Below are 27,930 nucleotides of genomic sequence, written 5' to 3' on the forward strand. Positions count from 1 at the left end.
AATTCCATTATTTTACTTTAAAATGTGTGTGTATTGTTGTGAATTGTTAGATACTACTGCCCTGTTGGAGCTAGTGTAACCGATGTGAAATGGCTAGTTAGTTAGCGGTGGTGCGCGCTAATAGCGTTTCAATCGGTGACGTCACCCGCTCTGAGACTTGAAGTAGGGTTGCCCCTTGCGTTGCAAGGGCCGTGGCTCTTGTGGCGCGATGGGTAACGATGCTTCGATGGGTGTCAGTTGTTGATGTGTGCAAGGGTCCCTGGTTCAAGCCCGGGTTGGGGCAAGAGAGGGACCGAACCTACACTGTTACATTGATGCTGTTGACCCGGATCGTTGGTTGCTGCGGAAAAGGAGGAGGTCAAAGGGGGGGTGAGTGTAACCGATGTGAAATGGCTAGTTAGTTAGCGGTGGTGCGCGCTAATAGCGTTTCAATCGGTGACGTCACCCGCTCTGAGACTTGAAGTAGGGTTGCCCCTTGCGTTGCAAGGGCCGCGGCTTTTGTGGCGCGATGGGTAACGATGCTTCGTGGGGTGTCAGTTGTTGATGTGTGCAAGGGTCCCTGGTTCGAGCCCAGGTTGGGGCGAAGAGAGGGACGGAACCTACACTGTTACACTAGGAACACAAGCATTTCGCTACACCCGCAATAACATCTGCTAAATATCATAGCATGGCATGTTCATAAGACAAATTTGATTTGATTTGATAAGGGATGGCTAGGACCGTTGAAGTTGCAGGTTTTGAAGGTTAAGTTGTGGAATTGGGCTGTTTTTGTTCTCGTAGTAGGGAGACGTGAAAAGAGATAGGGTTGCCAGATGAGGGTGTTTGTGTGTAAGTAAAGATAGTCTTGCTACAGAAGTCAGCTACCTGAACATCTGCCTCTCGTCTCACCCCTTGCTGCTACTAGTACACACACACGCGCGCACACAGAAACAGGTGTCAGTAATCCCCGGCTGTATATTTTGAACACGACTGCCTTAGAACAAGGATATTCAATCAACAAGTAAATACACCCTCTCTATACAGCAGCCCAACCAGAAGGGCTAAACATACTCACTTAACTGCTGAGCACAGAGAAAGTGTTCCCTCTGTATATCAAAGTGAATACTAAATGAGGTACTTTCAAGTTTAGTCAGCAAAGAAAAGTAGAAGAAAAGTAGAATCTCCAAAATGCACATATCCAGTTGCACCGTACTTAGATATTTAAATAGTGATAGTATAGAGTAGACACTTAAGATGAAATTGACCCTAGTCTGCAGTGTTGAGATTGTGTTGCTGTAACTCAAAAACCTGTTTATAGTTATTTACCTCACCGAGTACAGAGACACAGGTGTGTGTGTTTTAATCACATTTTCACAGAAACGTGTTGTCTGACACCTGTTTGTTTGCCAGCAGATGTAAACTTTAGGTTTCTGCGGTTAAGGCGCAGTGAGACATCTCTCGCTTCATGTCCTTCTGCGAGCTAGCAGTAAACACTAGACAAGGTGCTAGGCTAATTTCCAGGAAGGCCCTCCCTTCCTGCAGTCACAGTGTGGCCCTCCAGCAAGGAGGTCAAAGACAGGTCACAGGCAGGGTGGGACACGATAGTTAGAGACTTTCATTTCCCCTTAGTCTGAGAGGATGTTAGCTTTGCACTAGCTAACACAACATGTTTGGTGCCACATACACACAATCCAGCGCCACGGGCCATTCTTCTCTCTGACACAACCACGTCACTGACACTGTTGACAAGGTTTCACACTCAGGCCGCAAACTCAACGTGCAAGTGAGGTCGTCAGGCCAAACTGGAAGTGACCTCATTCACGTGGTCAATGTCACGGTCAGGGTTTGCCTAGACAACCAGATGTAGTATAGTTGAAACCTGACCAGAATAAGACCAGAGTATGACATTGAACCGCATTGTCCGAGAGTTGCAGCAATTCTGTTTCATTTTGATCTTGAGATTGACATTTTAAATTGGGTTGAGATACGGTTGGCTGTTTACCCCCGACAGTTTGTTTGTTTACCTCCCTGTGTTGTCGGGACTTTTTTTCTTCATTCTAGCTTCGTTTTGCTTGCTTGCTTTTGTTGAATGGAATTCTGCTTGTTTGGAGAGGACATCCTGTAATCTGTGTCACAAGAAATGCAGTGTTGAATTGAGACAGACAAACAGACAGAGGGAGGCAGGTACAGTGAGAGACAGAGACTGAGGGAGAGAGCAATGAAAATGACAGATTGTGTCATGGGAGTGTCAGTTCTACCTCTTGAGAAAACAGACCGTCTATCCACTGTACCACAAAGCCTGGGCTTTTTCGGCGAGGAGGATTTTCTTTCAAGCCTTTTTAGATCCGACAATTATCCTCCCATCAAAATTTCCAAGCGCCCCCCCCCCCCCCTCAGAATAAAGCAATTCTCTAACTTACTAGGAATTTGATTGGCTCTGTAACATCCAAAACCACTCAGTGAACTTCCCCCTCATTGGATGTGTAACATTGAGGGCTCAGACATGGAGTTGTCCTCAGCAACTAAGAGCCCCCTGCCTGTGTGGCCAGAGGTGACCTTTGCTTCCTCATCTGCTCTAGTGTTAGCCTCAGCGCTATCTAGCCATAGCATGAGTGTTTGACTGTGCTGAGCTGGACACCACATTGGTGTACCACGCTGTGATAGCTAGCAGACAGAAGAACTTGAAGAGTTTCACACAGGGCACATGGACCTTGACTGAGCGTGACTGACAGAGTGTGACGTGCCCCACCCACATGAGCAGACACACACACGAGCACAGACACACACACTGGCAGACATGCATGCCACACACTCATCCGGAGGGCTTCCTGGCAGCTGAGCATTACCCGCTACTCTCTCTATCTTCTCTCTCTCTATTTTCTCCCTCCTTACCTCCAGCCAGCCCTCATGAGAAAAGGCTTTGTCACTCTCTCAACCCAGGGTTATTCCTAGGCAGTGGGGGTGCAGATACTATGACTCCACCGAGGTGTGAGATTTCAAAAGCGGGTATTTTCAGTGAGTCGACACTCGTCTGGGCATGTCTCTCACACAACTTGGCTAATCAAAGCCCTTATATTCGAGTGTGACATCCTGTCTATGCTGTGTAATCCAGACAGGATCATAAAAATAAGCCTTGCCCCTCCCTTTCTTCCACCTCACTTGCTTTACAAGCATGTACTCTTGCCCCACATTTGCAGCCCAAGCCAGGAGATTCTCTCTCTCTCTCTGAAGATATTCTAATAATCGGTGGTATTGGCAATCCTGTTGCAATGCAGTGGCTTATCAGCATAGGGCTGTTGGCTTTCTAATAAAAGTAGATGTGTCCCACCTTGTGTAGGACACACCACATGCACAGACACACACAGTTAGTGTTGGGGTGTGTGTGAGACAATACGTTGGGAGACAGCAATGTTACGATTCACCTCGGCCTGTCCTTCAGATTTCACTTCCTCCCACAAAGCACTGCTCCCAGCATTTCCTGTTTGGGCTGGAAGACCTTGGCAAGCGTCCAGTGTGTACACACACACACACACCACACACACACACACACACACACACACACACACACACACACACACACACACACACACACACACACACCGCACGCACGCACGCAGAGCCCTAGTTAGGTGGTCAGGTAGACGGAAGCAAGACATCTGCTCCTCTCAGAGACATTGGCCACATCCCAATATTCCAAAGTGTATTTTCTTCCTATGTCCTAGTTCCTATTTCCACGTTCTCAATCATTTGAGTCGATTTTGTAATGATATGCTATTGTCTGTCTGTGGCCAAACATCACGTGTGTGATATAACGAAAGCTAGATTTGGGCTCTCTAATGTTGTTCTTGTGTACAACAATATATTACAATCAGCAATTGTAACATACGGTTTGTGTTATGATGCTAATGATGAGGGATTGGAATTATATAGCTATTATACATTTATATATAATTTCCAGATGCTCTGTTGTCATTCACTCTCGGTACAACTATTAGCATTTGCAAAAAACGTGTATCTATTTTTAAAGTAAGATAGTAGTAAAGGATACATGGCATTACGTTTATTGGTTGGATGAGAAAAGGAAGAAGAGGAGAGACAGACTTGCAGTGAGGAGGGCTGCGAGGGAAGGGGGGTGGGGGAGGCTAGTGACAGCCACAGCTTGGAGAGGCTGAGGTCATGGCAGTCCGGAACACAGACCGCCCTTGTCTGCTTTTTAAAGACTCCCTCAGCTCAGAGACAGAAAGAGAGAGAGAGAGAGGGAGAAAGAGAGAGAAAGGGATAGAGAGAGAGGTCTCACCTCTGCTGAAATACACTGTAGTGCAATTGTCTGGAGTACTGGCGTGTGCAGACTGTGTGTGAGTGTGAGCGCGTGTGTGTGTACTGTACGTTTTTGAAGCAATGTAGCCTATCCTAGTGTCAACAGTATTGCAACACTGCTCAAAAGCTGTCACTGTTGATAGTTGTTTGACCAAAACAAGCTCAACTTCAGTCAAACAGTCTCTATATAACTTATAAGTGTGTCATATGTCAATATACCAGCTGGTTAAGAAGGGCCTGCAAGCTCGAGTGTGAGAGTTGAGGCTTCCGTCTTGTGTTGTCTAACACTATAATAACCCTCAAGCACTCCCAACTCTAGCAAATACACACAAACACGCAGTCAACACCGCTCCTAAATTTACACACACTTACAATCCGAGTTGTCAGACGCCTTTTCTGTGACACCTGTCTCGAGGAGTTAATCGTTGATTTGGGCTCTATTTATACTGGGATCTCTCACACACACACGCACACGCACACGCACACACACACACACACACACACACACACACACACACACACACACACACACACACACACACACACACACACACACACACACACACACACACACACACACACACACACACACACACACACACACACAGCTAGAGCCATCTTACACCTCTGGGTGCATTTTCAGTTCACTGGCATTAGAGACTGGTAGGCCATTGAGGATGCCAAGCGGGCAGTGCAGCTCAAATTGCCATCCGCTGGACAAAGGAAACTTCCGGTCTCTGAATAGAACATAGATTTGACCTTGTACTTCTAAAATTGCCCTACAATTTGTCTTACATGGCATTTTCTCTTCTCTCCCTTCTTTTCTCTCACCAAGGCATCAGATCCCATCCCAGCCAAGAAGTCTAAACATGAAGACTTCCCATCGCTGCCCCTGTCCGCTGAGAAAGAGAAGCAACCCGATTGGCTAAGATCCCTCACGGCTTCAGACAATACGGGGCTCAACTGCATCCAGCCCAGACAGAGACCCTCAGCTTTCAGGCCCTGGTCCCCTAACCTCTCGGCTGGGGACAAAGAGACGTCCAACCGCCCTCTGGCTACACTGAGAGACAGGTGAGCTCAACATACGCACAACAACAACAAACAACAGCAAACTACCCTGAAGAAACACACATGTCAACATAGTACACCAAGTCCATGGTTTAAACACACGTCAATCATCCAAGCCTCTAAAACAGGGGTATCAACCATCGCGAGGGGGGTCTAATCCAGCCCGTGGGTGGTTAGAGTAAAAATACTTTAAAATGACTCAATATACTTTAAAATCACTACAACCAAATCGAAACGGTGTAGAAATGATTATGGACCAAGTTTCTTGACTGTCCAGCTCACTAATAATCACTGTGCCCAGTCAATGTACCTACATTCATACAGTTTATTGACAGTCAGGGAGCAAAAAATAAATAAAACACATGGATAGAGGGACAATTTTTTTGCAAGTTTCGACGGCAAGGAAATATAACCAATTTTCAGAGCGTCCCTCCGGACAAAATGAGTTCGACACCCCTGCTCTAAAACAATGAAAAACCCCCACTGTTTAAAAGCAGAAACAGTTTGGTTGTTTTGAGAGCACAACCACGGCAGCCATTTTGGATGGGAATTTTGTGCTCATTCCTATGTCATGGAGGTGCTCCCTCCCGGCATGCCTCACGATCAGGAGGGCCCACCGGCTTGTCTGGGTGGGCTGAGGTCAGGGGGTAGTGCTGACTGTACCGCCGCCTCCCACACGGCACCACTCACACACACTCAACTGTGTGCACCCACTCGGAGTGAATCACCACACACACATAATACACACATTACATTCACACATGTGCACAGGCACACACACTTAATCTGTTAAATTTTTCACTTAGTAGGAGTGAATATCTAACAGACTATTACGTGTGGCTGTTGAACCCATTTTGGATTGTGAAATAAAGTATCACGCATGCTCATTGTTAGCTCATTGTCAAAGCATCCGCAACATTCTAGATTCTTTCCCTGTAGTCCAACCAAAGACACCTAAAAACCAACCACTTCTCACATCCTCCTTTCTCTTTTTTTTCTCTCCCTCTTAGCTTCTACAACTTCAAGACGATGGAAAGTGCCGTGGCCCCAAACGTTGCCCTCACACCCCCCCCCCTGGAAAAGGCGGGGCCACTGTCCCCGTCCGTGCCCAGCACCTTCCACCCCAGCGCCAGGGAGGCCCCAGGAGAAGGGGCCATCTCCAGGCCCCGGAAGAGGATGGCCACCGTGGAGCTCCCGCACCCAGAGCCCCTCTGCCCCCCCATCAGCAGCAGCCAGCAAGCCCCCACCCCAGGAGGACTCAGAAGTTGAGATTGAGGTGGAGAGCCGAGAGGAATGTGAGTATCCCAGAAACATGTCATGTTTGAAGTGAAAGATTAAGGTTGTCAACAGCCGAAAACCTCTTTCTCTGACTCAAAACTTAACATTACTCTCTCTCTATCCTCTCCTTCCCCAGTCACTTCGTCCCTTTCCTCCCTCTCCTCCCCATCCTTCACCTCCTCCAGCTCGGCTAAGGACCTGAGCTCGCCTGGCGCACAGGGCCCAGTGTGTACATTGACGTCGGCTGTATTGACCCCAGAGGGTGGCCCTCTCACTAGGGTAGCAGCAGCAGTGGCAGTGGTGTTGGCCCCTAATGTCCCCGGGGCTGGGGGTCTTGAGTCAGAGCTGGAGACCCTGAGGCAGGCGCTGGACAGCGGGCTGGACTCCAAGGAGTCTAAGGAGAAGTTCCTGCATGAGATCGTCAAGATGAGGTTGAAGCAGGAGGAAAAGCTTGGCTCAGCTCTGCAGGCCAAACGCAGCCTCCAACAGGTACAGAGACCCATCAATCAACTATCCTATATCCCAATTCATGTACCCTGAGTATACTAAACATTAGGAAAGTCTTCCTAATATTCAGTTGCACCCCCCCTTTTGCCCTTAGAGCAGCCTCAATTCGTCGGGGCATGACTACAAGGTGTCAAAAGCATTCCACAGGGATGCTGGCCCGTGTTGACTCCAATGCTTCCCACAGTTGTGTCAAGTCAGCTGGATGTCCTTTGGGTGGTGGACCATTCTTGATACACACCGGAAACTGTTGAGCGTGGAAAACCCAGCAGCATTGCAGTTCTTAACACACTCAAACCTGTGCACCTGTCACCTACTACCATACCCTGTTCAAAGGCACTTAAATCTTTTGTCTTGCCCATTCACCCTCTGAATGTCACACATATACAATCCATGTCTCAATTGTTAAATTACTTAAAATTCCTCCTTTAACCTGTCTCCTCCCCTTCATCTACACTGTTTGAAGTGGATTTAACAAGTGAGATCATAGCTTTCAACTGGATTCACCTGGCCAGTCTATGTCATGGAAAGAGCAGGTGTTCCTGATGTTTTGTACACTCAGTGTATATTTAATCAAATATCTATAAATATTTATAAAATATAAAATATATAGAATTGCAGAGACAGGTTGATGAACTATCCCTGTGTGATGGGGAACCTTGGCTAAGATCTGACAACTCCCAGGGCTAATGTCTAGGTTTTAGCCCTATTCTTATGCCAGTTTGTCTTAGTTTCCTCAAACTCTAAGTGCCAGACAGAGGGCAAAATGTTAAGAACTAAGATGACTGGCGGCTTACACCATGACTTGGCAACATTTTTTAAACGATGTTGCTGCAAAAGCAGTCAGGGCAGACTTCCATTTTTATTTTGGTTTTGGAAAGAAACTTTTTTAAACAAGCGACAACTGTGTGTGTGTGTGTGTGTGTGAAGGTACACAACGTGCATCCTCCGAGATGGAACATTATTCAAAAGTTCCACTTAATTTACCAAATAGGACATTTTGTAAATTGAGCAAGTAGAACGGGGGATTTCTTTTCTGTCCTTTTTATCGTACTTTTCCGAAATAGCTAACAAAGCTTGACGACAGACATGCTTGTCCTGGCAGTTAGGTTCCCATGAGAAGGGTGTTTCTATATACACACACACATATATACACACAAAGAGAGAGAAATCTCTTAGTCTCTCAGTTTCAAAGAGGAAGGAAACCTCACATCTGTTCGCCCTCTCATCTCCTTAACCCTTCACACAGAGGACCTCACCCATCCCTATAGTAAACACTGGGCTGTTGTGTATTGAAATAGGAATTCTAGGTACATGTACAGTATATGGAGGAAAGCTCTATTTGGTGACCTTCCTATGAATGTATCAGTAGCTAGCCTACACGTTCTTAACTTTGCATCCCTTGACTGAAACAACTTGACTTGTTCAACTACAGTTGATGTCAGAAGTTTACATACACCTTAGCCAAATACATTTAAACTCAGTTTTTCACAATTTCTGACGTTTAATCCAAGTAAAAATTCCTTGTCTTAGGTCAGTTAGGGTCACCACTTTATTTTAAGAATGTGAAATGTCAGAATAATAGTAGAGAGAATGATTTATTTCAGCTTTTATTTCTTTCATCAGAACTTTACATACACTCAATTAGTATTTGGTAGCATTGCCTTCAAATTGTTTAACTTGGGTCAAACGGTTCGGGTAGCCTTCCACAAACTTCCCACAATAAGTTGGGTGAATTTTGGCCCATTCTTCCTGACAGAGCTGGTGTAACTGACTCAGGTTTGTAGGCCTCCTTGCTCGCACACGCCTTTTCAGTTCTTCCTACAAACGAACAGCACACTCCGGTATGACAAGGGGGGGATCACCTGTACTCCACACACAGAGACACGTACAAAGCTCTCCCTCGCCCTCCATTTGGGAAATCCGACCACGAATCTATCCTCCTGATTCCTGCTTACAAGCAAAAATTAAAGCAGGAAGCACCAGTGACTCGGTCTATAAAAAAGTGGTCAGATGAAGCAGTTTTGCTATCACAGACTGAAACATGTTCTGGGATTCTTCCGATTGCATTGAGGAGTACACCACATCAGTCACTGGCTTTATCAATAGGTGCATCGAGGACGTCGTCCCCACAGTGACTGTACGTACATACCCCAACCAGAAGCCATGGATTACAGGCAACATTCGCACTGAGCTAAAGGGTAGATCTGCCGCTTTCAAGGTGCGGGACTCTAACCTGGAAGCTTCCAAGAAATCCTGCTATGCCCTGCGACGAACCATCAAACAGGCAAAGTGTCAATACAGGGCTAAGATTGAGTCATACTACACCGGCTCCGACGCTCGTCTTATGTGGCAGGGCTTGCAAACTATTACAGACTACAAAGGGAAGCACAGCCGCGAGCTGCCCAGTGACACGAGCCTACCAGATGAGCTAAATCACTTCTATGCTCGCTTCGAGGCAAGCAACACTGAGGCATGCATGAGAGCATCAGCTGTTCCGGGCGACTGTGTGATCACGCTCTCCGTAGCCGACGTGAGTAAGACCTTTAAACAGGTCAACATACACAAGGCTGCGGGGCCAGACGGATTACCAGGACGTGTGCTCCGGGCATGTGCTGACCAACTGGCAGGTGTCTTCACTGACATTTTCAACATGTCCCCGATTGAGTCTGTAATACCAACATGTTTCAAGCAGACCACCATAGTCCCTGTGCCCAAGAGCATTAAGGTAACCAGCCTAAATGACTACTGACCCGTAGCACTCACGTCATGAAGCCATGAAGTGCTTTGAAAGGCTGGTAATGGCTCACATCAACACCATTATCCCAGAAACCCTAGACCCACTCCAATTTGCATACCGCCCAAACAGATCCACAGATTCTGCAATCTCTATTGCACTCAACACTGCCCTTTCCCACCTGGACAAAAGGAACACTTATGTGAGAATGCTATTCATTGACTACAGCTCAGCGTTCAACACCATAGTACCTTCAAAGCTCATCACTAAGCTAAGGATCCTGGGACTAAACACCTAGCTCTGTAACTGGATCCTGGACTTCCTGATTTGTCACCCCCAGGTGGTGAGGGTAGGTAGCAACACATCTGCCATGCTGATCCGCAACACTGGAGCTCCCTAGGGGTGCGTACTCAGTCCCCTCCTGTACTCCCTGTTCACCCACGACTGCATGGCCAGGCACGACTCCAACACCATCATTAAGTTTGCAGATGACACAACAGTGGTAGGCCTGATCACCGACAATGACGAGACAGCCTATAGGGAGGAGGTCAGAGACCTGGCCAGAATAACAACCTATCCCTCAACGTAACCAAGACTAAGGAGATGATTGTGGACTACAGGAAAAGGAGGACCGAGCACGCCCCCACTCTCATCGACGGGGCTGTAGTGGAGCAGGTTGAGAGCTTTAAGTTCCTTGGTGTCCACATCAACAACAAACTAGAATGGTCCACCAAGACAGTCGTGAAGAGGGCACGACAAAGCCTATTCCCCCTCAGGAAACTAAAAAGATTTGGCATGGGTCCTGAGATCCTCAAAAGGTTCTACAGCTGCAACATCGAGGGCATCCTGAATGGTTGCATCACTGCCTGGTACGCAATTGCTCGGCCTCTGACCGCAAGGCACTACAGAGGGTAATGCGTACGGCCCAGTACATCACTGGGGCTAAGCTGCCTGCCATCCAAGATCTCTACACCAGGCGGTGTCAGAGGAAGGCCCTAAAAATTGTCAAAGACCCCAGCCACCCCAGTCATAGACTGTTCTCTCTACTACGGCATGGCAAGCGGTACCGGCAGGACAAAAAGGCTTCTGAACAGTTTTTACCCCCAAGCCATAAGACTCCAGAACAGGTAATCAAATGGCTACCCGGACTATTTGCATTGTGTGCCCCCCCCCCCACCCCTCTTTTTACGCTGCTGCTACTCTCTGTTTATCATATATGCATAGTCACTTTAACTATACATTCATGTACATACTACCTCAATTGGGCCGACCAACCAGTGCTCCCACACATTGTCTAACGGGCTATCTGTATTGTGTCCCACCACCCGCCAACCCCTCTTTACGCTACTGCTACTCTCTGTTCATCAGATATGCATAGTCACTTTAACTATATCTACATGTACATACTACCTCAATCAGCATGACTAACCGGTGTCTGTATGTAGCCTCGCTACTTTTATAGCCTCGCTGCTGTATATAGCCTGTCTTTTTACTGTTGTTTTATTTCTTTACTGACCTATTGTTCACCTAATACTTTTGTTGCACTATTGGTTACAGCATTTCACTGTTGTATTCGGCGCACGTGACAAATAAAGAATTGATTTGATTTGATTTTCTATAGGATTGAGGTCAGGGCTTTGGGATGGCCACTCCAATACCTTGACTTTGTTGTCCTTAAGCCATTTTGCCACAACTTTGGAAGTATGCTTGCGGTCATTGTCCATTTGGAAGACCCATTTGTGACCAAGCTTTAACTTCCTGACTGATGTCTTGAGATCTTGCTTCAATATGCACATCATTTTCCATCCTCATGTTGCCATCTATTTTGTGAAGTGCACCGGTCCCTCCTGCAGCAAAGCACCCCCACAACATGATACTGCCAACCCCGTGCTTCACGGTTGGGATGGTGTTCTTCGGCTTGCAAGCCTCCCCCTTTTTCCTCCAAACATAATGATGGTCATTATGGCCAAACAGTTCTATTTTTGTTTCATCAGACCAGAGGACATTTCTCCAAAAAGTACGATCTTTGTCCCCATGTGCAGTTGAAAACTGTAGTCTGGCTTTTTTTATGGTGGTTTTGAAGCAGTGGCTTCTTCCTTGCTGAGCGGCCTTTCAGGTTATGTCGATTATATGACTCGTTTTACTGTGGATATAGATACTTTTGTACCCGTTTCCTCCAGCATCTTCACAATGTCCTTTGCTGTTGTTCTGGGATTGATTTGCACTTTTCGCACCAAAGTACGTTCATCTCTAGGAGACAGAACGTGTTTCCTTCCTGAGCGGTATGACAGCTGCATGGTCCCATGGTGTTTATACTTGCGTGCTATTGTTTGTACAGATGAACGTGGTACCTTCAAGCGTTTGGAAATTGCTCCCAAGTATGAACCAGACTTGTGGAGGTCTAAAAAAAGATTCTGAGGTCTTGGCTGATTTCTTTTGATTTTCCCATGTTGTCAAGCAAAGGTTTAAAGGTAGGCCTTGAAATACATCCACAGGTACACCTCCAATTGACTCAAATGATGTCAATTAGCCTATCAGAAGCTTCTAAAGCCATGACAACATTTTCTGGAATTTTCCAAGCTGTTTAAAGGTGCAGTCAACTGCAGTCAACTGGAATTGTGATACAGTGAATTACAAGTGAAATAGTCTGTCTGTAAACAATTGTTGGAAAATGCACAAAGTAGATGTCCTAACAGACATGCCAAAACTATAGTATGTTAACAAGAAATTTGTGGAATGGTTGAAAAACGAGTTTTAATGACACCAACCTAAGTGTATGTAAACTTCCGACTTCAACTGTATGTATTATAACACAGTACATTGTGCAGTAGAACTTTTTCAACAGATTAATGTTACATGAAACTTGCATTGTTAGTTTGGATGAGCTTTCATAACTTTTATAAAAGAGTTTAACGCTATCTCTTTATCTGTTTTCCAGGAGTTCGCTATGAGTTTCAGAGGATTCAAAGTTCAACAGGGTTTCCTCAGGCGCAATGTCAACAGCTAGCTTGTTGTTTGGTTTAACTCTTCCTCTGTAGGCTAATGCTAATTAGCTTTTGCTAACCTGTACACGCTAATGGTAACTCAGTAATGCTACTGCTAGTTAGCTCATCCTAATGTTTACGTCAACTTTGTCATATAGGAGTTGGAGTTCCTGCGGGTGGCTAAGAAAGAGAAGCTCAGGGAGGCCACGGAGGCCAAGCGGAACCTGAGGAAGGAGATTGAGCGCCTGCGCGCCGAGAGCGAGAAGAAGATGAAGGAGGCTAATGAGTCGCGCATGCGTCTGAAGAGGGAGCTGGAGCAGGCCCGGCAGCTCCGAGTGTGTGACAAGGGTTGCGAGGCGGGCCGCCTGCGCGCCAAGTACTCGGCACAGGTGAGGACACACACACACACACACAATAGGCTAATCAAACCCAGACAGAGAAGAGGCCATAGTCAAAGTGTCTGTAGTCTGATTACATAAACACTCCGAACGGAGGCTAGCCCTCAAAGTAATTGCAGCATTTCTGTCTAACACCAAGTTTAAGCGCTCATTGTCAATGAGGTAAGAAAAAAAACGTTCCTTCTGCGTGGTCGAAAACAAATGGGTGTAACCCAAAGAGCACAGACACGAGATAAGTGCTAGCCTAAAGAGGAAACAGGAAGAGACGTGTAGTTCCTTTTAAGCATCATGGGAAATGTAGATTAGACAAAACAAAAGAGAAGTACACTGGCCTTGAGTCCTAGTTTCTCTAAAAAGAGCAATTTGCTTTCTAACCCTGTCTTAAAAGCCTTTACTTGAGTGAATGTTTATAGTGTTTGTGGTATTTGGAGAGACAGCTAAGTTAGGTCTGTGTCGCTAGTTCAATGTTGTGTGTCTGGGTCGGGAAGTGGAGAGGCTTAGAGGTTTGCAATGGCGGGGGAAGGATGTGGCTATGGCGTCTTGCCGTCACACTGGCTGTGTGTGTGTGTGTGTGTGTGATTTAAGTTTTAAGAGTTAAAGAGATGATATTAGGTAGTAAACAAAAAAAAGACAGAAAGTGCTGAAAGTAGACACACTATTGTCTGTATTGTCTGGTTCCTAAGCTCAACCCTTCATGGAGTTTTTTTTTGTTCCAGATCGAGGACTTGCAAATGAAGCTCCAGCATGCCGAGGCAGACCGCGAGCAGCTCCGGGCAGACCTATTGCTGGAACGGGAGGCCAGGGAGCACCTGGAGAGAGTGGTTAAGGAGCTGCAGCAGCAGCTGTGGCCCAAGGAGCAGGACAAACCAACCAAGGATTCCCCCGCCAACAACTAGCCCCTTCCACCATCAACCACCTTCCAATCCCCCACCATCAGCCCCCCAAAACAAAACTATGCCCTCCCCACCCAACCCGACCAGAGAGACTGAGATAACAGAGACAAACTAGAGAAAAGCAGATATATCGAACCTCTATATGTGCACGTATCCATCCTCACAATTTTTTTATGAGTGCTTGGGTGCATCCTTGGAGCGAGAAACAAAGCAAGTCAAACTCTGTATGTGTTACTAGGACAAGCACTGAAACGCACCTCTCCTCCAAAAACTGAAAATTGAATCTGAAGAAGAAGAAAAGAAATATAGCACAAAATATGGTTGTGCCTGTATTTTCTCTGAGACAAAACTGGTGAACATTTTGGATACAGACTTTTCTATGATGAAAAGAAATATGATAATAATACAAGATATTAGACTGGCCTGTTTAGAAACAAAATGGAGGGCTTTCAAAACGGCAGACGAGCCGAGCAGGAGGACTGGACTCTGCCCACGTGCCCCAGCAGAACTTCTACTCCGTTTTCCGTGAAGAAGTTAAATAATTTTATGGACGTTATAAGCTATTTAAGAGACTGCATAGTGATATAAAAAAATATTTTAAAAAAATCTTTGATTCTTTGTTCTATCGGAGCTTTAAAAAAAAAGATTTACAAAATATATTAACAGACAACAAGCAAGACAAACTACCACCAGTGCCACCATGGTTCGTCGGTGTGTAGAGCAGGCCATTGTGATCCACTGAGGAAAAGTGTTTTTTTTTTTTTTTTGTACTATTCCAGAAATAAATAACGTTTACTATGGAAGAGGTGAGGAGGATTGCATTGGACTAGATATTTTATCTCTTTGGAACTTGTAAAGAACTTATAAAGATAAACTTTGTGATCAATTTGTATCTGGGTGCAATCTGAAGCCCAGACCTCTGCCAGTTTCCCCCGGGACTGTTGGTTAAAACTAGCTTGCCTGTGTTTCCTCCTTTTCATTTGATTACCGAGAGTTGACATGACTTGCTCAAATTAAGATAAAAAATACATTTTTTGAATATTATGATTTTAGGGCTGGAAGTGGCGCCTTTAGCCAGAACCACAAAATGTTATTTTTAATTAAATTATGGTATGTAAATATAGATATGTTTTTTTTTTACGTTACAATTATAAATCGCACTTTGTCATAACAAAATACTGTTATAATGCGTTATACTCCCACTATTGTCTTCAATCTTACATTGGAGAGGACATATCCATGACAAGAACAATATAAAACCAAGTGAGCATTTTGTTAATTATATGCAACTCATTTAAATGCAATGTATTCATGTGTTTAAGACAAAATATTGTAAATAAAATGAGAAAGAAAAAAGGGGTGTACACGCTTGCTTGCTGATACAGTTTGGGCTGTTGAAAAATGTCATTTCAATAATTTTTTGGCACTAATTATACCCTTTTGGTTGTTTAATCAATTGACACTCCTCAAAATAGAAAGATAGTGGGACGTAGGATTGCAAAACACAGAATGTCTTCGAGTGCCCAACTCTCCTACAATTTTGGTATTTATTAATACGCCAATGATTCATCGAAGTTCCAAGGTGTTAAACAGTGCTGTTTGACCAGTCATGGAAAAGCAGTGATTGTTAGAGTCCGAAGACACATTGTTCACATATTTACCTGGGAGAAATTCATGATTAATTAAAAAATACATTTAATAATGCTACAAATACACAGTGGGTACAATACAATCCGAATGTACGTTGTGTTTATGCCATTTTCCTTTGGTTGTTGATGTTGTTGTTTTTAATGTGGGATATTTTTATTGCTTGTCTGTTTTTCCAATCGAAAACTCATATTTTCTTTCATATGCATGACATTTGAGAAGGTTTGCCATACATATAGTCATTATTGGGCATTGATACTGTACATGTTTTATTGTGTTATGCAATATACAGCAAACATGTCTTTTTTAAAGAAAAAAAAAACTCATTTTAAAGGAAACTAAACTTTGTTTATTACATAGATCAGAAGAAAAACTACTTCACAAGTACACCCCAAAACACAACCCGAAGTTCAAACACAATGCTGGACAACCTCAAGTGCCTGAAAGTGGGCAGATGGTTTCCAGATCAGGAACACTGACGATGAAGTAATTGTAGCTGGCCCATAGGGACATGCTCAGAGTCAACTCCACCATGGGATGTCATTCCCATCACAGTGCAGATGTCAAGCCCATCACACAGTGCAGACACTGTCAATGGAGGGGATACTTTCTTTTGCACTCTCGAGGGGAGTATCTAGAACATTCTCCCTCCTCTCAGCACTATCCCTCTCGACAGGCCTGACTTGACTACCTTGCTCAAGTTACAAGATGAAGCTATTGCAGTTTACGGTAGTAATTACATTTACTCTAAACTATCAACAAAAACAATTTAATGACTTTTAACTGCTAAAAAAAACAATAATGTCTGTAATTCATTCAGAAATGCTCTTTCAGAGATATGCATGTCAAAAACAATTATAGGTATCAACAGAAAACGTATGTACCATAGCTATGCGGTATTATAAGGTTAATCTTGGTTGTAGATAAAGATGTCATACCATTTTTACATGATCTGGTCTGTCTATCCAAAGGTGGACATCTCTGACTAGTGAAGAGGGCATTATGTTGAAGCCCCATGTCTTAACCAACATTAGAAAGGGCAATGTTATTGAGAGACTGACACTGAGATTGTGACTTTGACAGACCTTAAATTGGCACATTTTATAGTTGTTTTTACACTCAAACAAATTGATATTTGTAGTTTCCTTTTCATGGTTTTCTACAAAAAGGGAGAAAATGACGACATTGGCTCTTCGCTCCCAAATAAAAGAAAAAAACGATTAAATTATTTATCATTTTCTAAACAGGAACCATTTTCCTAAATGGATGACAATAAAGCAGCAATAACAGTACATATTCATAGACAAAACTAGCCAGTGTGAAGATTAAAAAAGAAGAATTTACAAATGTAAATAATTTTTAATTTACAATATTGTATTATATATGTACAAGGTTTATCCTTATTCAAAAAGAAATCTTTTCTGACCAATAGCTGTCTTGTTTTTTTGAGTTTGTGTTTTAACCGAGAACATGTTTTTTAAAAAATCATTATTGCAGTGCGTTAGAGAATATACCCTACATAAATATGTTTTTATCCCATTGTTTGGATATTTTTTTTTTTTTTACTGTAGAGTCTTTATATTGAATGACTTTTTTCACCAGTTCATATATATTTTTAACAATATATTCAATATCAAATAGTGTACCCATGGTAAAAATGAGTCACACAAGAACTACCGCCACCTCGTCGATTTGTTTCCCATCCTTGTATCTTTTTAGCCCTACGCTGCTGCTAATACTATATCAACTTTACAATTCTAGAAATATTTTTATGTAAGAGGTAAATGTGTGCTTTCTCGTTTATTAATGACGCATACAGTATGACAAAAAAAGCTTGGCTTATTTATCTATTCCTTCCTTTCCCTTGTTTTAATGCGCCTTTTCCACCTCCCCCCATCGACACCCTCTCCCTCTCTCATGACACGGACTATATTGTAAAGTAAAGGACTTTATGAGATTATGTTTGAAAATAGCTATGCTTATATACCACAGTGACTGAATGTACAGTGTATAGATGCATTACCAGAAATAAAGTTGTTTGTCCAGATTATATGACCCACTTTTCTTTCTTATAACTGCTGGTTGTTTCTTGCTTGCGACCATCAGTTTGACTGACATGAATTCATCCCCCTACCTTGGCCGTCACAGTTTTTATACATGACAATGACTTAGAATATGTTGTAATAGCTATGCTGTTTACAGTATATATTGTTCACGCTCTTATGAGCATGCATACCCCATTTGATATTGTGGTAGAGGTACGAAGACATGTAAATGTTGCTTAGTCATTGAGCTATTGAGTCATTGTACTGTATCTTAGGTCATGAATTTAAGATTGAATACATCAAATTCAAACTTAGGAAGACATTTGCTTTTAAGTCGATGTTTCAGACAGAGAGGTAAAACCATTCAGTTACACTCATGAAACATGGTTGTGGCAGAGAGAGAGCACGCCCCCATCCACATCGATGGGTCTGCAGTGGAGAGGATCAAAAGCATGAAGTTCCTCGGCGTGCACATTATTATAAAAAAAAAATACATTTTTGGGTGGATTCTTGTTGTTTGGTTTACTGTTTGAACAGTCGCTAATATTATATTTGTTTATCAATATGAAATGGGCTGAATAGATGAATAGTCAAATATTGTGTCTGCATAGAGCTTGTAGTATGCTCTAGGTACCACTGCACTATGTGCATAGTCATTGAACACTGGTCACTTTTATAATGTTTACATACTATTTCAATATCTACCGCTGTACTACATTTTGGCTAATTTTTTGATTTTGGATTATTGTGTGCTTGTTGACATTTACTGCAATGATTGATAGGTACTGGGAACATAAGGATTTCGCGGCACCCACCACAACACCTGCTAAATTATGTGCGCAACCGATACCATTTGATTTGATTTGGTAAAATCACTATCGGTCGTATTATAATGTAGATGTAACCTGCCAAAATACAGAAAACACCAACATAAAGTGTCTTAATAGGGCGTTGGACCACAACGAGCTAGAACAACCTCCAATCAACTTGGCATAGATTCTACAAGTGTCTTTGTACTCTTTTGGATGGACGCAACACCATTCTTCTACAATAAATTCCATAATTTGGTGTTTTGTTATTTATGGTAGAAAAGACTGGGGGGGGGCATAGCCATGGTAGACAAAATAATGGGCTATCCAGAATTTTTGTAAATGACCCTAAGCATGATGGGATGTTAATTGCTTAATTAACTCAAGAACCACACCTGTGTGGAAGTACCTGCTTTCAATACACATTTTATCCCTCATTTACTCAAGTGTTTCCATTATTTTGGCAGTTACCTCACCAAACCAAGATTTCTAAGGAAACATTTGACAGTTAAAGTTAAACCTGGTCAAGAAAGGTTTACCAAGTGCAACTCTAAAGTGTGCGTAAATAGAACTGAATTCCCTTTAATCAATGCACTATTCTCTCTACACGTATTCTGACCTTGAATTTAAGCATGAGAATAGCATGCTATTCACCCCCTATTCGTTTGGGGTGGAGATCAAAGAAATTAAGGTGTGGCAGATGTGTTTCTACAGAAACACTGTATTCTGACCTTAGGGCCTGGTCCTAACCGCCTCTACCCTGACGTACGGTCACTAGAGAACAAACTGGACGAGCTCCGTTCGAGACTGTCCTATCAACGGGACCTGTAATATTCTATGTTCTTGTAGTCGTGGCTGAACAGGGACATGAATAATATACATCTAGCTGGTTTTTCCATGCATCGTCTAGACCAGATGGCAGCATGGGGTAAGACGAAGAGGGGAGGGATGTGTCTCTTTGTTAACAACAGCTGGTGCGCAATCTCTAATGTTAAGGAAGTCTCAAGTTGTTGCTTGCCTGAGTTAGAGGACCGCATGATAAGCTGCAGACCAAACTATTTACTGAGAGAGAGTTTTCATCTATATTCTTCGTAGCTGTCTGTTTACCACCACAAACCCATGCTGGCACTAAGACACCCTTCAATGATGTCACGAATCCCACCGAAGGTGGCTCCCCTGCCTGCTCGGGCGGCGCTCGGCGGTCGTCGTCGCCGTCCTACTAGCTGCCGCTGATCCCTTTTTCCTTTTCGGTTGGTATGTCTTATTGTTTGCACCTGTTCCTTATTTGTGTATCTTGATTTGTGGTTATTTAAGCCTGTTTAGCCCACCCAGGTTTGTGCGGGATTATTTCGTCAGTGTGCTTTTTTTGGATGTGCTGGCGATCTGCTTGAGTTATTTTTCTTTCCGAACTGTGGACCCGTTGTGTATGGGTTGGGCACTTAGTTCTCACGCCTGTTGTGTTGGCGTCGACAGTCGTCAAACCAGAGAAAAATAAAACTCATTTTTCTTACCTCTGCTCTCTGCGCCTGACTCCTACCACCACTCCTAGCAATCGTGACAGAATCCCGCACCCGATTATGGAGTCAGCAGGAGCAGCCGCACCTCCTCTCCCATCGATGGAGGAAAGGGTCCTCCATCATACCAGCATTCTCCACCGGATCGGTTGAGCGATGGATCAGATGATGGAGAGGATGGACCGATGGGAGAGGAGTGGCCTCCCTACCACATCCCCAGCACCTCTTCCCCCTCCACCTGCTACCCCTCCTCCGGCGTCCGGACCCGGGGCCCTACGCCTGGCTCTCCCCAGGGAGTACGATGGAGCGGCGGCTGGGTGCCAGGGGTTCCTGCTGCAGCTGGAGTTGTACCTGGCTACCGTTCGTCCAACTCCCTCGGGAGAGGAGAGCGTGAGCGTCCTCGTCTCCTGCTTAACGGGTCGTGCCCTGGAGTGGGCCAACGCAGTGTGGTATGGCCCAGACTCGGCAAGGGATCACTACCCCGAGTTCACCTGTCGTTTCCGGGCCGTGTTCGACCACCCACCAGAAGGCCGGGCGGCGGGTGAACGGCTTTTCCACCTGCGGCAGGAGACGAGGAGCGCACAGGACTTTGCTCTGGAGTTCTGGACCTTGGCGGCTGGAGCGGGGTGGAACGACAGGGCCTTGATGAACCACTATCGGTGTAGCCTCCGGGAGGACGTCCGCCGGGAGCTAGCCTGTCGGGACACTACCCTCTCCCTGGATGAACTTATCGACATGTCCATTCGTCTCGACAACCTGCTGGCTGCCCGCGGGTGTCCAGACCGGGCCCTGTTGGTTCCACCTCCAGGCCCTCCAGCTCCCATCCCTATGGAGCTAGGGGGGGCTGCATCGAGGGGAACCGGAGGAGGAGGCTCCTCCTGTACCCGGTGTGGTCGGAGAGGACACACTGCCGACCGGTGCTGGAGGAGCTCCTCTGGGAATCGGGATGGCAGGCAGAGCACTCCTCGTTCACCCCAGGTGAGTAAGCACCAACCTCACCCAGAGCTCCCTGTTGGTCATATGTTTGTACTTGTAACTTTCCCTAAGTTTTCTCCCTCTTTCCAGCATAAGGCGCTAGTCGATTCAGGCACAGCTGGAAACTTTATGGATCGTGGGCTCGCGTTAAGGCTAGGGATTCCCCTAGTGTCGTTGGACCAACCTTTCCCTGTGCAATCCTTAGATAGCCGACCATTAGGGTCAGGGCTGGTCAGGGAGGCCACGGTGCCACTGGACATGGTAACGCACGGGGATCATGGGGAAGGGATTAGTCTCTTCCTCATTGATTCGCCTGCGTTTCCGGTGGTGCTGGGGATTCCCTGGCTGGCCAATCACAATCCTGATATTTCGTGGAAACAGGGGGCTCTCAGAGGGTGGTCAGAGGAGTGTTCAGGCAGGTGTAAAGGAGTTTCCATCGGTGCGACGACGGTGGAGAGTCCAGACCAGGTTTCCACTGTGCGCATTCCCTTTGATTATCGAGGTCTAAATTGCATCACAGTAGGGTTTAGTTACCCGCTACCTCTCATTGCTACGGCGGTGGAATCATTTCATGGAGCGCGTTTTTTCATGAAACTGGATCTCAGGAGCGCGTACAATCTGGTGCGTATCCGGGGAGGAGACGAGTGGAAAACCGTGTTTAGTACCACATCGGGCCACTATGAGTACCTCGTCATGCCGTATGGGTTAAAGAATGCTCCAGCCGTGTTTCAATCCTTTGTCGACGAGATTCTCAGGAACCTGCACGGGCAGGGTGCGGTGGTGTATATTGATGACATCCTGATCTATTCCGCCACACACGCCGCGCATGTCTCCCTGATGCGCAAGGTGCTTGGTCGACTGCTGGAGCATGACCTGTACGTTAAGGCTGAGAAATGTGTGTTTTCCAAACGAGCCGTTTCCTTCCTGGGGTATCGCATTTACACCTCGGGGGTGGTGATGGAGTGTGACCGCGTTAAAGCCGTGCGTAATTGGCCGACTCCGACCACGGTAAAGGAGGTGCAGCGGTTCTTAGGGTTTGCCAATTACTACCGGAGGTTTATCCGGGGCTTTGGTCAGGTGGCTGCTCCCATTACCTCACTGCTGAAGGGGGGTCCGGCGCGCTTGTGCTGGTCAGCAGAGGCGAACAGAGCGTTCAGTCGTCTGAAGGAGCTGTTTACCGACGCTCCCGTGCTGGCTCATCCGGACCCCTCTTTGGCATTCATCGTGGAGGTGGACACGTCCGAGACTGGGGTGGGGGCCGTGCTATCACAGCGCTCGGGCACGCCACTCAAACTCCGCCCGTGCGCTTTCTTTTCGAGGAAGCTGGGTCCGGCGGACCAGAACTATGACGTGGGGGACCGGGAGTTGTTAGCTGTAGTCAAGGCTCTGAAAGTGTGGAGACATTGGCTTGAGGGGGCTAAGCACCCTTTCCTCATCTGGACTGACCACCGTAATCTCGAGTACATCTGGGCAGCTAGGAGACTGAATCCACTTCAGTCTAGGTGGGCCATGTTCTTTACCCGTTTCCGGTTCACAATCTCCTATCGGCCAGGTTCACTTAACACGAAGGGCGACGCACTGTCCCGCCTATATGACACCGAGGAGAGGGCCATCGATCCAACTCCCATCCTCCCAGCGTCGTGCTTGGTAGCACCGGTGGTATGGGAGGTGGACGTGGAGATCGAGCGGGCGTTACGGTTGGAACCTGCACCATCTCAGTGTCCAGCAGGTGTTCAGTACGTGCCGCTTGGTGTCCGTGATCGATTGATTCAATGGGCCCATAATCTCCCCTCTTCGGGTCACCCTGGGATCGAGAGGACAGTGCGGAACCTGAGGGGAAAGTACTGCTGGCCCACCTTGGAAAAGGACGTGCGGTTTTATGTCTCCTCCTGCTCGGTGTGCGCTCAGAGCAAGGCTCCTCGACACCTGCCTAGAGGGAAATTACAGCCCCTCCCCGTTCCACAGTGGCCGTGGACGCACTTGTCAGTGGACTTCCTCACCGACTTTCCCTTATCTCAGGGGAACACCACAATCCTGGTCGTTGTGGATCGGTTCTCGAAGTCCTGCCGTCTCATCCCGTTGCCCGGTCTCCCTACGGCCCTGCAGACTGCGGAGGCACTGTTTACCCATGTCTTCCGGCACTACGGGGTGCCGAGGACATCGTTTCTGATCGGGGTCCCCAGTTCACGTCCAGAGTTTGGAGGGCGTTCATGGAACGGTTGGGGGTCTCGGTCAGCCTGACCTCGGGTTTCCACCCCGAAAGTAATGGGCAGGTGGAGAGAGTGAACCAAGAAGTGGGTAGGTTTCTAAGGACGTATTGCCGGGACCGGCCCAGGGAGTGGGCGAGATACGCCCCATGGGCAGAGGTACCCCAAAACTCCCTCCGTCACTCATCAACCAATATGTCACCATTTCAGTGCGTGTTGGGCTACCAGCCGGTCCTGGCTCCATGGCACCAGAGCCAGACCGAGGCTCCTGCGGTGGAGGAGTGGGTGCAGCGCTCGAAGGACACTTGGAGAGCCGTCCAAGACGCACTCACTAAGGCGAGTGGACGGCAGAAGAAGAGCGCTGACCAGCACCGCAGTGAGACCCTGTGTTTGCACCAGGGGATCGAGTCTGGCTCTCGGCTCGAAACCTACCCCTCCGCTTGCCCTGCCGGAAGCTAGGCCTGCAGTGTGTAGGGCCGTTTAAAGTCCTGAGGAGGATAAACGAGGTGTGTTACCGGTTACAACTTCCATCTTACTACCCTATTAACCCCTCGTTTCATGTGTCTCTCCTCAGGCCGGTGGTGGCTGGTCCCATGGAGGAAGGTGAGGTGCCGGAGGTCCCTCCACCCCCTCTGGACATTGGGGGGTCCCCGGCGTATACGATACGCGCCATTCTGGACTCCAGACGTCGGTTGGGGGGCCTACAGTACCTCGTCGACTGGGAGGGGTACGGCGCGGAGGAGAGGTGCTGGGTACCAAGGAAGGACATTTTGGACCCCTCACTACTGAGGGATTTCCACCGCCTTCATGGGGATCGCCCTGCGCCTCGTCCTCCGGGTCGCCCTCGAGGCCGGTGGCGGCACGCTGCGGGAGCCGCGTGTCAGGAGGGGGGTACTGTCACGAATCCCACCAAAGGTGGCTCCCCTGCCTGCTCGGGCGGCGCTCGGCAGTCGTCGTCGCCGGCCTACTAGCCGCCACTGATCCCTTTTTCCTTTTCGGTTGGTATGTCTTATTGTTTGCACCTGTTCCTTATTTGTGTATCTTGATTTGTGGTTATTTAAGCCTGTTTAGCCCGCCCAGATTTGTGCGGGATTATTTTCGTCAGTGTGCTTTTTTTGGATGTGCTGGCGATCTGCTTGAGTCATTTTTCTTTCCGAACTGTGGACCCGTTGTGTATGGGTTGGGCACGTAGTTCTCACGCCTGTTGTGTTGGCGTCGACCGTTGTCAAACCAGAGAAAAATAAAACTCATTTTTCTTACCTCTGCTCTCTGCGCCTGACTACTACCACCACTCCTAGCAATCGTGACAAACGAGCTGTATAGGGCCATAAGTAAACAAGAAAATACACATCCAGAAGTGGTGCTTCTCGTTGTCGGTGATTTTAGTGCAGGGAAACTGAAATCGGTTTTACCTAATGTTTACCAGCATGTCACCTGTGCAACTACAGGCGAGAAAACTCTAGATCCCCCTTTACTCCACACACAGAAACGCATACATGGCTCTGCCTCGCCCTCCCTTTGGCAAATCTGACTGTAACTACCCTCCTGATTCCTGCTTACTAGCAAAAACTCAAACAGGAAGTACCAGTGACACGCTCAATACAGAAGGGGACAGATGAAGCAGATGCTAAACTACAGGACTGTTTCCCCAGCACAGACTAGAATATGTTCCAGGATTCACCCAATAATATGGATATGTTTACAACATCAGTCACCAGCTTCATTAATAAGTGCATCGACAATGTTGTCCCCACACTGAGCAAGCGTACATATCCCAACCAGAAGCCATGGATTACAGGCAACATCCGCACTGAGCTAAAGGCTAGAGCTGCCACTTTCAAGGAGTGGGATACTAATCTGGATGCTTATAAAAAATCCTGCTACGACCTCCGACGAGCCATCAAACAGGCAAAACGTCAATACAGAACTAAGATCGAATCCTACTACACTGGCTATGACACTTGTTGGATACGTCAGGGCTTGTAAACTATCACAGATTACAAAGGGAAACACAGGCGTGAGCTGCCCAGTGTCTCAAGCCTACCAGACGAGCTAAATACCTTCTATGTTCACTTCGAGGCAATCAACACTGAACCATGCATGAGACCACCAGCTGTGTGACGACTGTGTGATCTCGCTCTATGTAGCCTATTTAAGACCTTTAAACAGGTTAACATTCACAATGCCGTGGGGCCAGACAGATTACCAGGACGCATACTCAGAGCATGCGCTGACCAACTGGCAAGTGTCTTTATTTACATTTTCAACCTCTCCCTGACCCAGTCTGTAATACCTACATGCTTCAAGCAGTCCACTAGTCCCTGTACCCCTGAACACCAAAGTAACCTGTCTAAATTACTATCGTGCTGTAGCACAACTGTAGCACTCACATCTGTAGCCATGAAATGCTTTCAAAGGCTGGTCATGGCTCACATCAACACCATCATCCGAGACACCCTGGACCCACTCCAATTTGCATTCCGCCCCAACAGATCCGCAGATGACGCAATCTCTATTGCACTCCACACTACCCTCCTGGACATGAGGAAAAACTATGTGAGAATGCTGTTCATTGACCATTTCTCAGCATTCAACACCATAGTGTCCTCCAAGCTCATCACTAAGCTCAGGACCCTGGGACTGAACACCTCCCTCTGCAACTGGATGCTGGACTTCCTGATGGGGCACCCCCAGGTGGTGACGCACCATCATTAAGTTAGCTGACGACACGACGGTGGTAGACTTGATCACCGACGACGATGAGACAGCCTATAAGGAAGAGGTCAGTGACATGGAAGTGTGGTGCCAGGGCAACAACCTCTTCCTTAATGTCAGCAAGACAAAGGATCTGATCATGGACTACAGAAAACAGAGGGTCAAGTATGCCCATCCACATTGACGAGGCTGTAGTGGAGTGGGTCGAAAGCTTCAGTAAATCACTGGGGCTGATTTCCCTGCCATCCAGGACCTCTATACTAGGTGGTGTCAGAGGAAAGCCCTAAAGTCAAAGACTGTTTACTCTGCTGCCACATGTTAAATGGTACTGAAGCACCAAGTCTGGAACAAACAGGACCCTGAACAACTTCTACCCCCAAGCCATAAGACTGCTTAGTAGTTAACCAAATAGCTTCCTGGACAATCTGCATTGACCCTTTTTGCATGAACTCTTTTGACTCCTCACATACGGTGCTGCTACTGTTTATTATCTAACCTTTTGCCTAGTCACTTAACCCCTACCTATATGTACATATCTACCTCAATTACCTCGTACCTCTGAACATGGACTAGGTACTGGTACCCTGTGTATATAGCCAAGTTATCATTACTCATTGTGTATTTATTCCTTGTGTTATTATTTTTAAACTTATTTTTATATTTTTCTCTCTGCATTGTTGAGAAGGGCCTGTAAGTAAGCTTTTCGCTGTTAGTCTACCTACAGCTGTTATTTACGAAGCATGTGACAAATAAAATGTTATTTGATTGATCAGATCCACGCTAGCAGACACCCGCATAGCGTTTATTTTGGCGGCGTCAGAGGTGGAACTGTGTTAGAGTTGTCAAATCCACAAGTGGCGGACATTGCCATTGGCTGCACAGAGTTGAATTAAGAGAAAGCCCATGCAACCATGTTTACAAGTTCGAACCCTGGAATATGAGATTTAATCTACAACTCTATTAGGCTGATAGAAACCCCTATTATTTTGTTAAATAACTTTCAGTTTGAGAGTCATTATTTGTATATAACCTACAGACTTTCTCATTCTGACCTTCTAACACGAGTGGGATGGGTGTGGCTTTGTGACAATGATCACAAGAGCAGCTGCTCACCGATTTCTTAGGCACAGCCAAAACATCAGCTATGCGGGTGTCAGCTTGTGTCCGTTAACATTTGATCTGATTGAATCTAGTCCTTAATCTAGCAGCCAATCTACCACAACAACTTTCCCCTTAACCCCCCCCCCCCCCGTACACTAGTACACCACAAGCACAGAGCCACGCCTCGTAGTCGTGTGATTCATTCAAATTAAATGATGACAAATACTTTAGTCATTAAGGTCACTCTCATAGAATTCACTCTCACTAAGGCCAACTTTGAATCATTGACATATCAGGCTTATTATGCGCTATGAGGTTCCATGAAATGAGACAATTGCTTCCGATATGTTCATATGAGAACTGATGTGTGTCGAACAAAGCCACTAAAAAAGAAGAAACCCCCCAAAAAACACACAACTTTGGAACTCCAGCTTTCCCCTTAGCACAGTTCGGTGTATCCCTCTGGCTCGCCCACCCACCACTGATCAGGTGACTGGTATTTTCCCAGTGTAGGGTGAGCCATGGGGCTTGGCGTTGCTCCTCTGGCCCACATTTCCCACCATGGTGAGGACTCTCATCAGACAGTGCACTTAACTCCTCTGCTCTGCTCTCCCCAGCACAGCACAGCACAGCCCAGACAGCCACCCTCCCACCCGTATGGGGCTATTGACTGACCCAATTACCATGCAATCACATGGACGACAAGAGAAGAGGGGCCTGCGGACAGCTCATTAGACTCTGGAGCTTCTCTTTGTATCT

The 27,930-nt window shown here is 46.3% G+C and overlaps 1 protein-coding gene across 1 annotated transcript in view; it reads left to right on the top strand.

The window, feature by feature from the left end:
* skia (v-ski avian sarcoma viral oncogene homolog a) overlaps positions 1-17,853 on the top strand; it is a 78,308-nt gene extending 60,455 nt beyond the window's left edge. The window contains 6 exon segments of the mRNA XM_014136509.2: positions 5,132-5,367; positions 6,375-6,579; positions 6,581-6,659; positions 6,779-7,131; positions 13,026-13,256; positions 13,982-17,853. Of these exon segments, the coding sequence (XP_013991984.1) occupies positions 5,132-5,367; positions 6,375-6,579; positions 6,581-6,659; positions 6,779-7,131; positions 13,026-13,256; positions 13,982-14,161 (1,284 nt within the window). The 3' untranslated portion in view covers positions 14,162-17,853.
* The last annotated feature ends 10,077 nt before the right edge of the window (positions 17,854-27,930 follow it).

Source organism: Salmo salar, chromosome ssa13 (assembly GCF_905237065.1).
Source record: "Salmo salar chromosome ssa13, Ssal_v3.1, whole genome shotgun sequence".
NCBI lineage: Eukaryota > Metazoa > Chordata > Actinopteri > Salmoniformes > Salmonidae > Salmo > Salmo salar.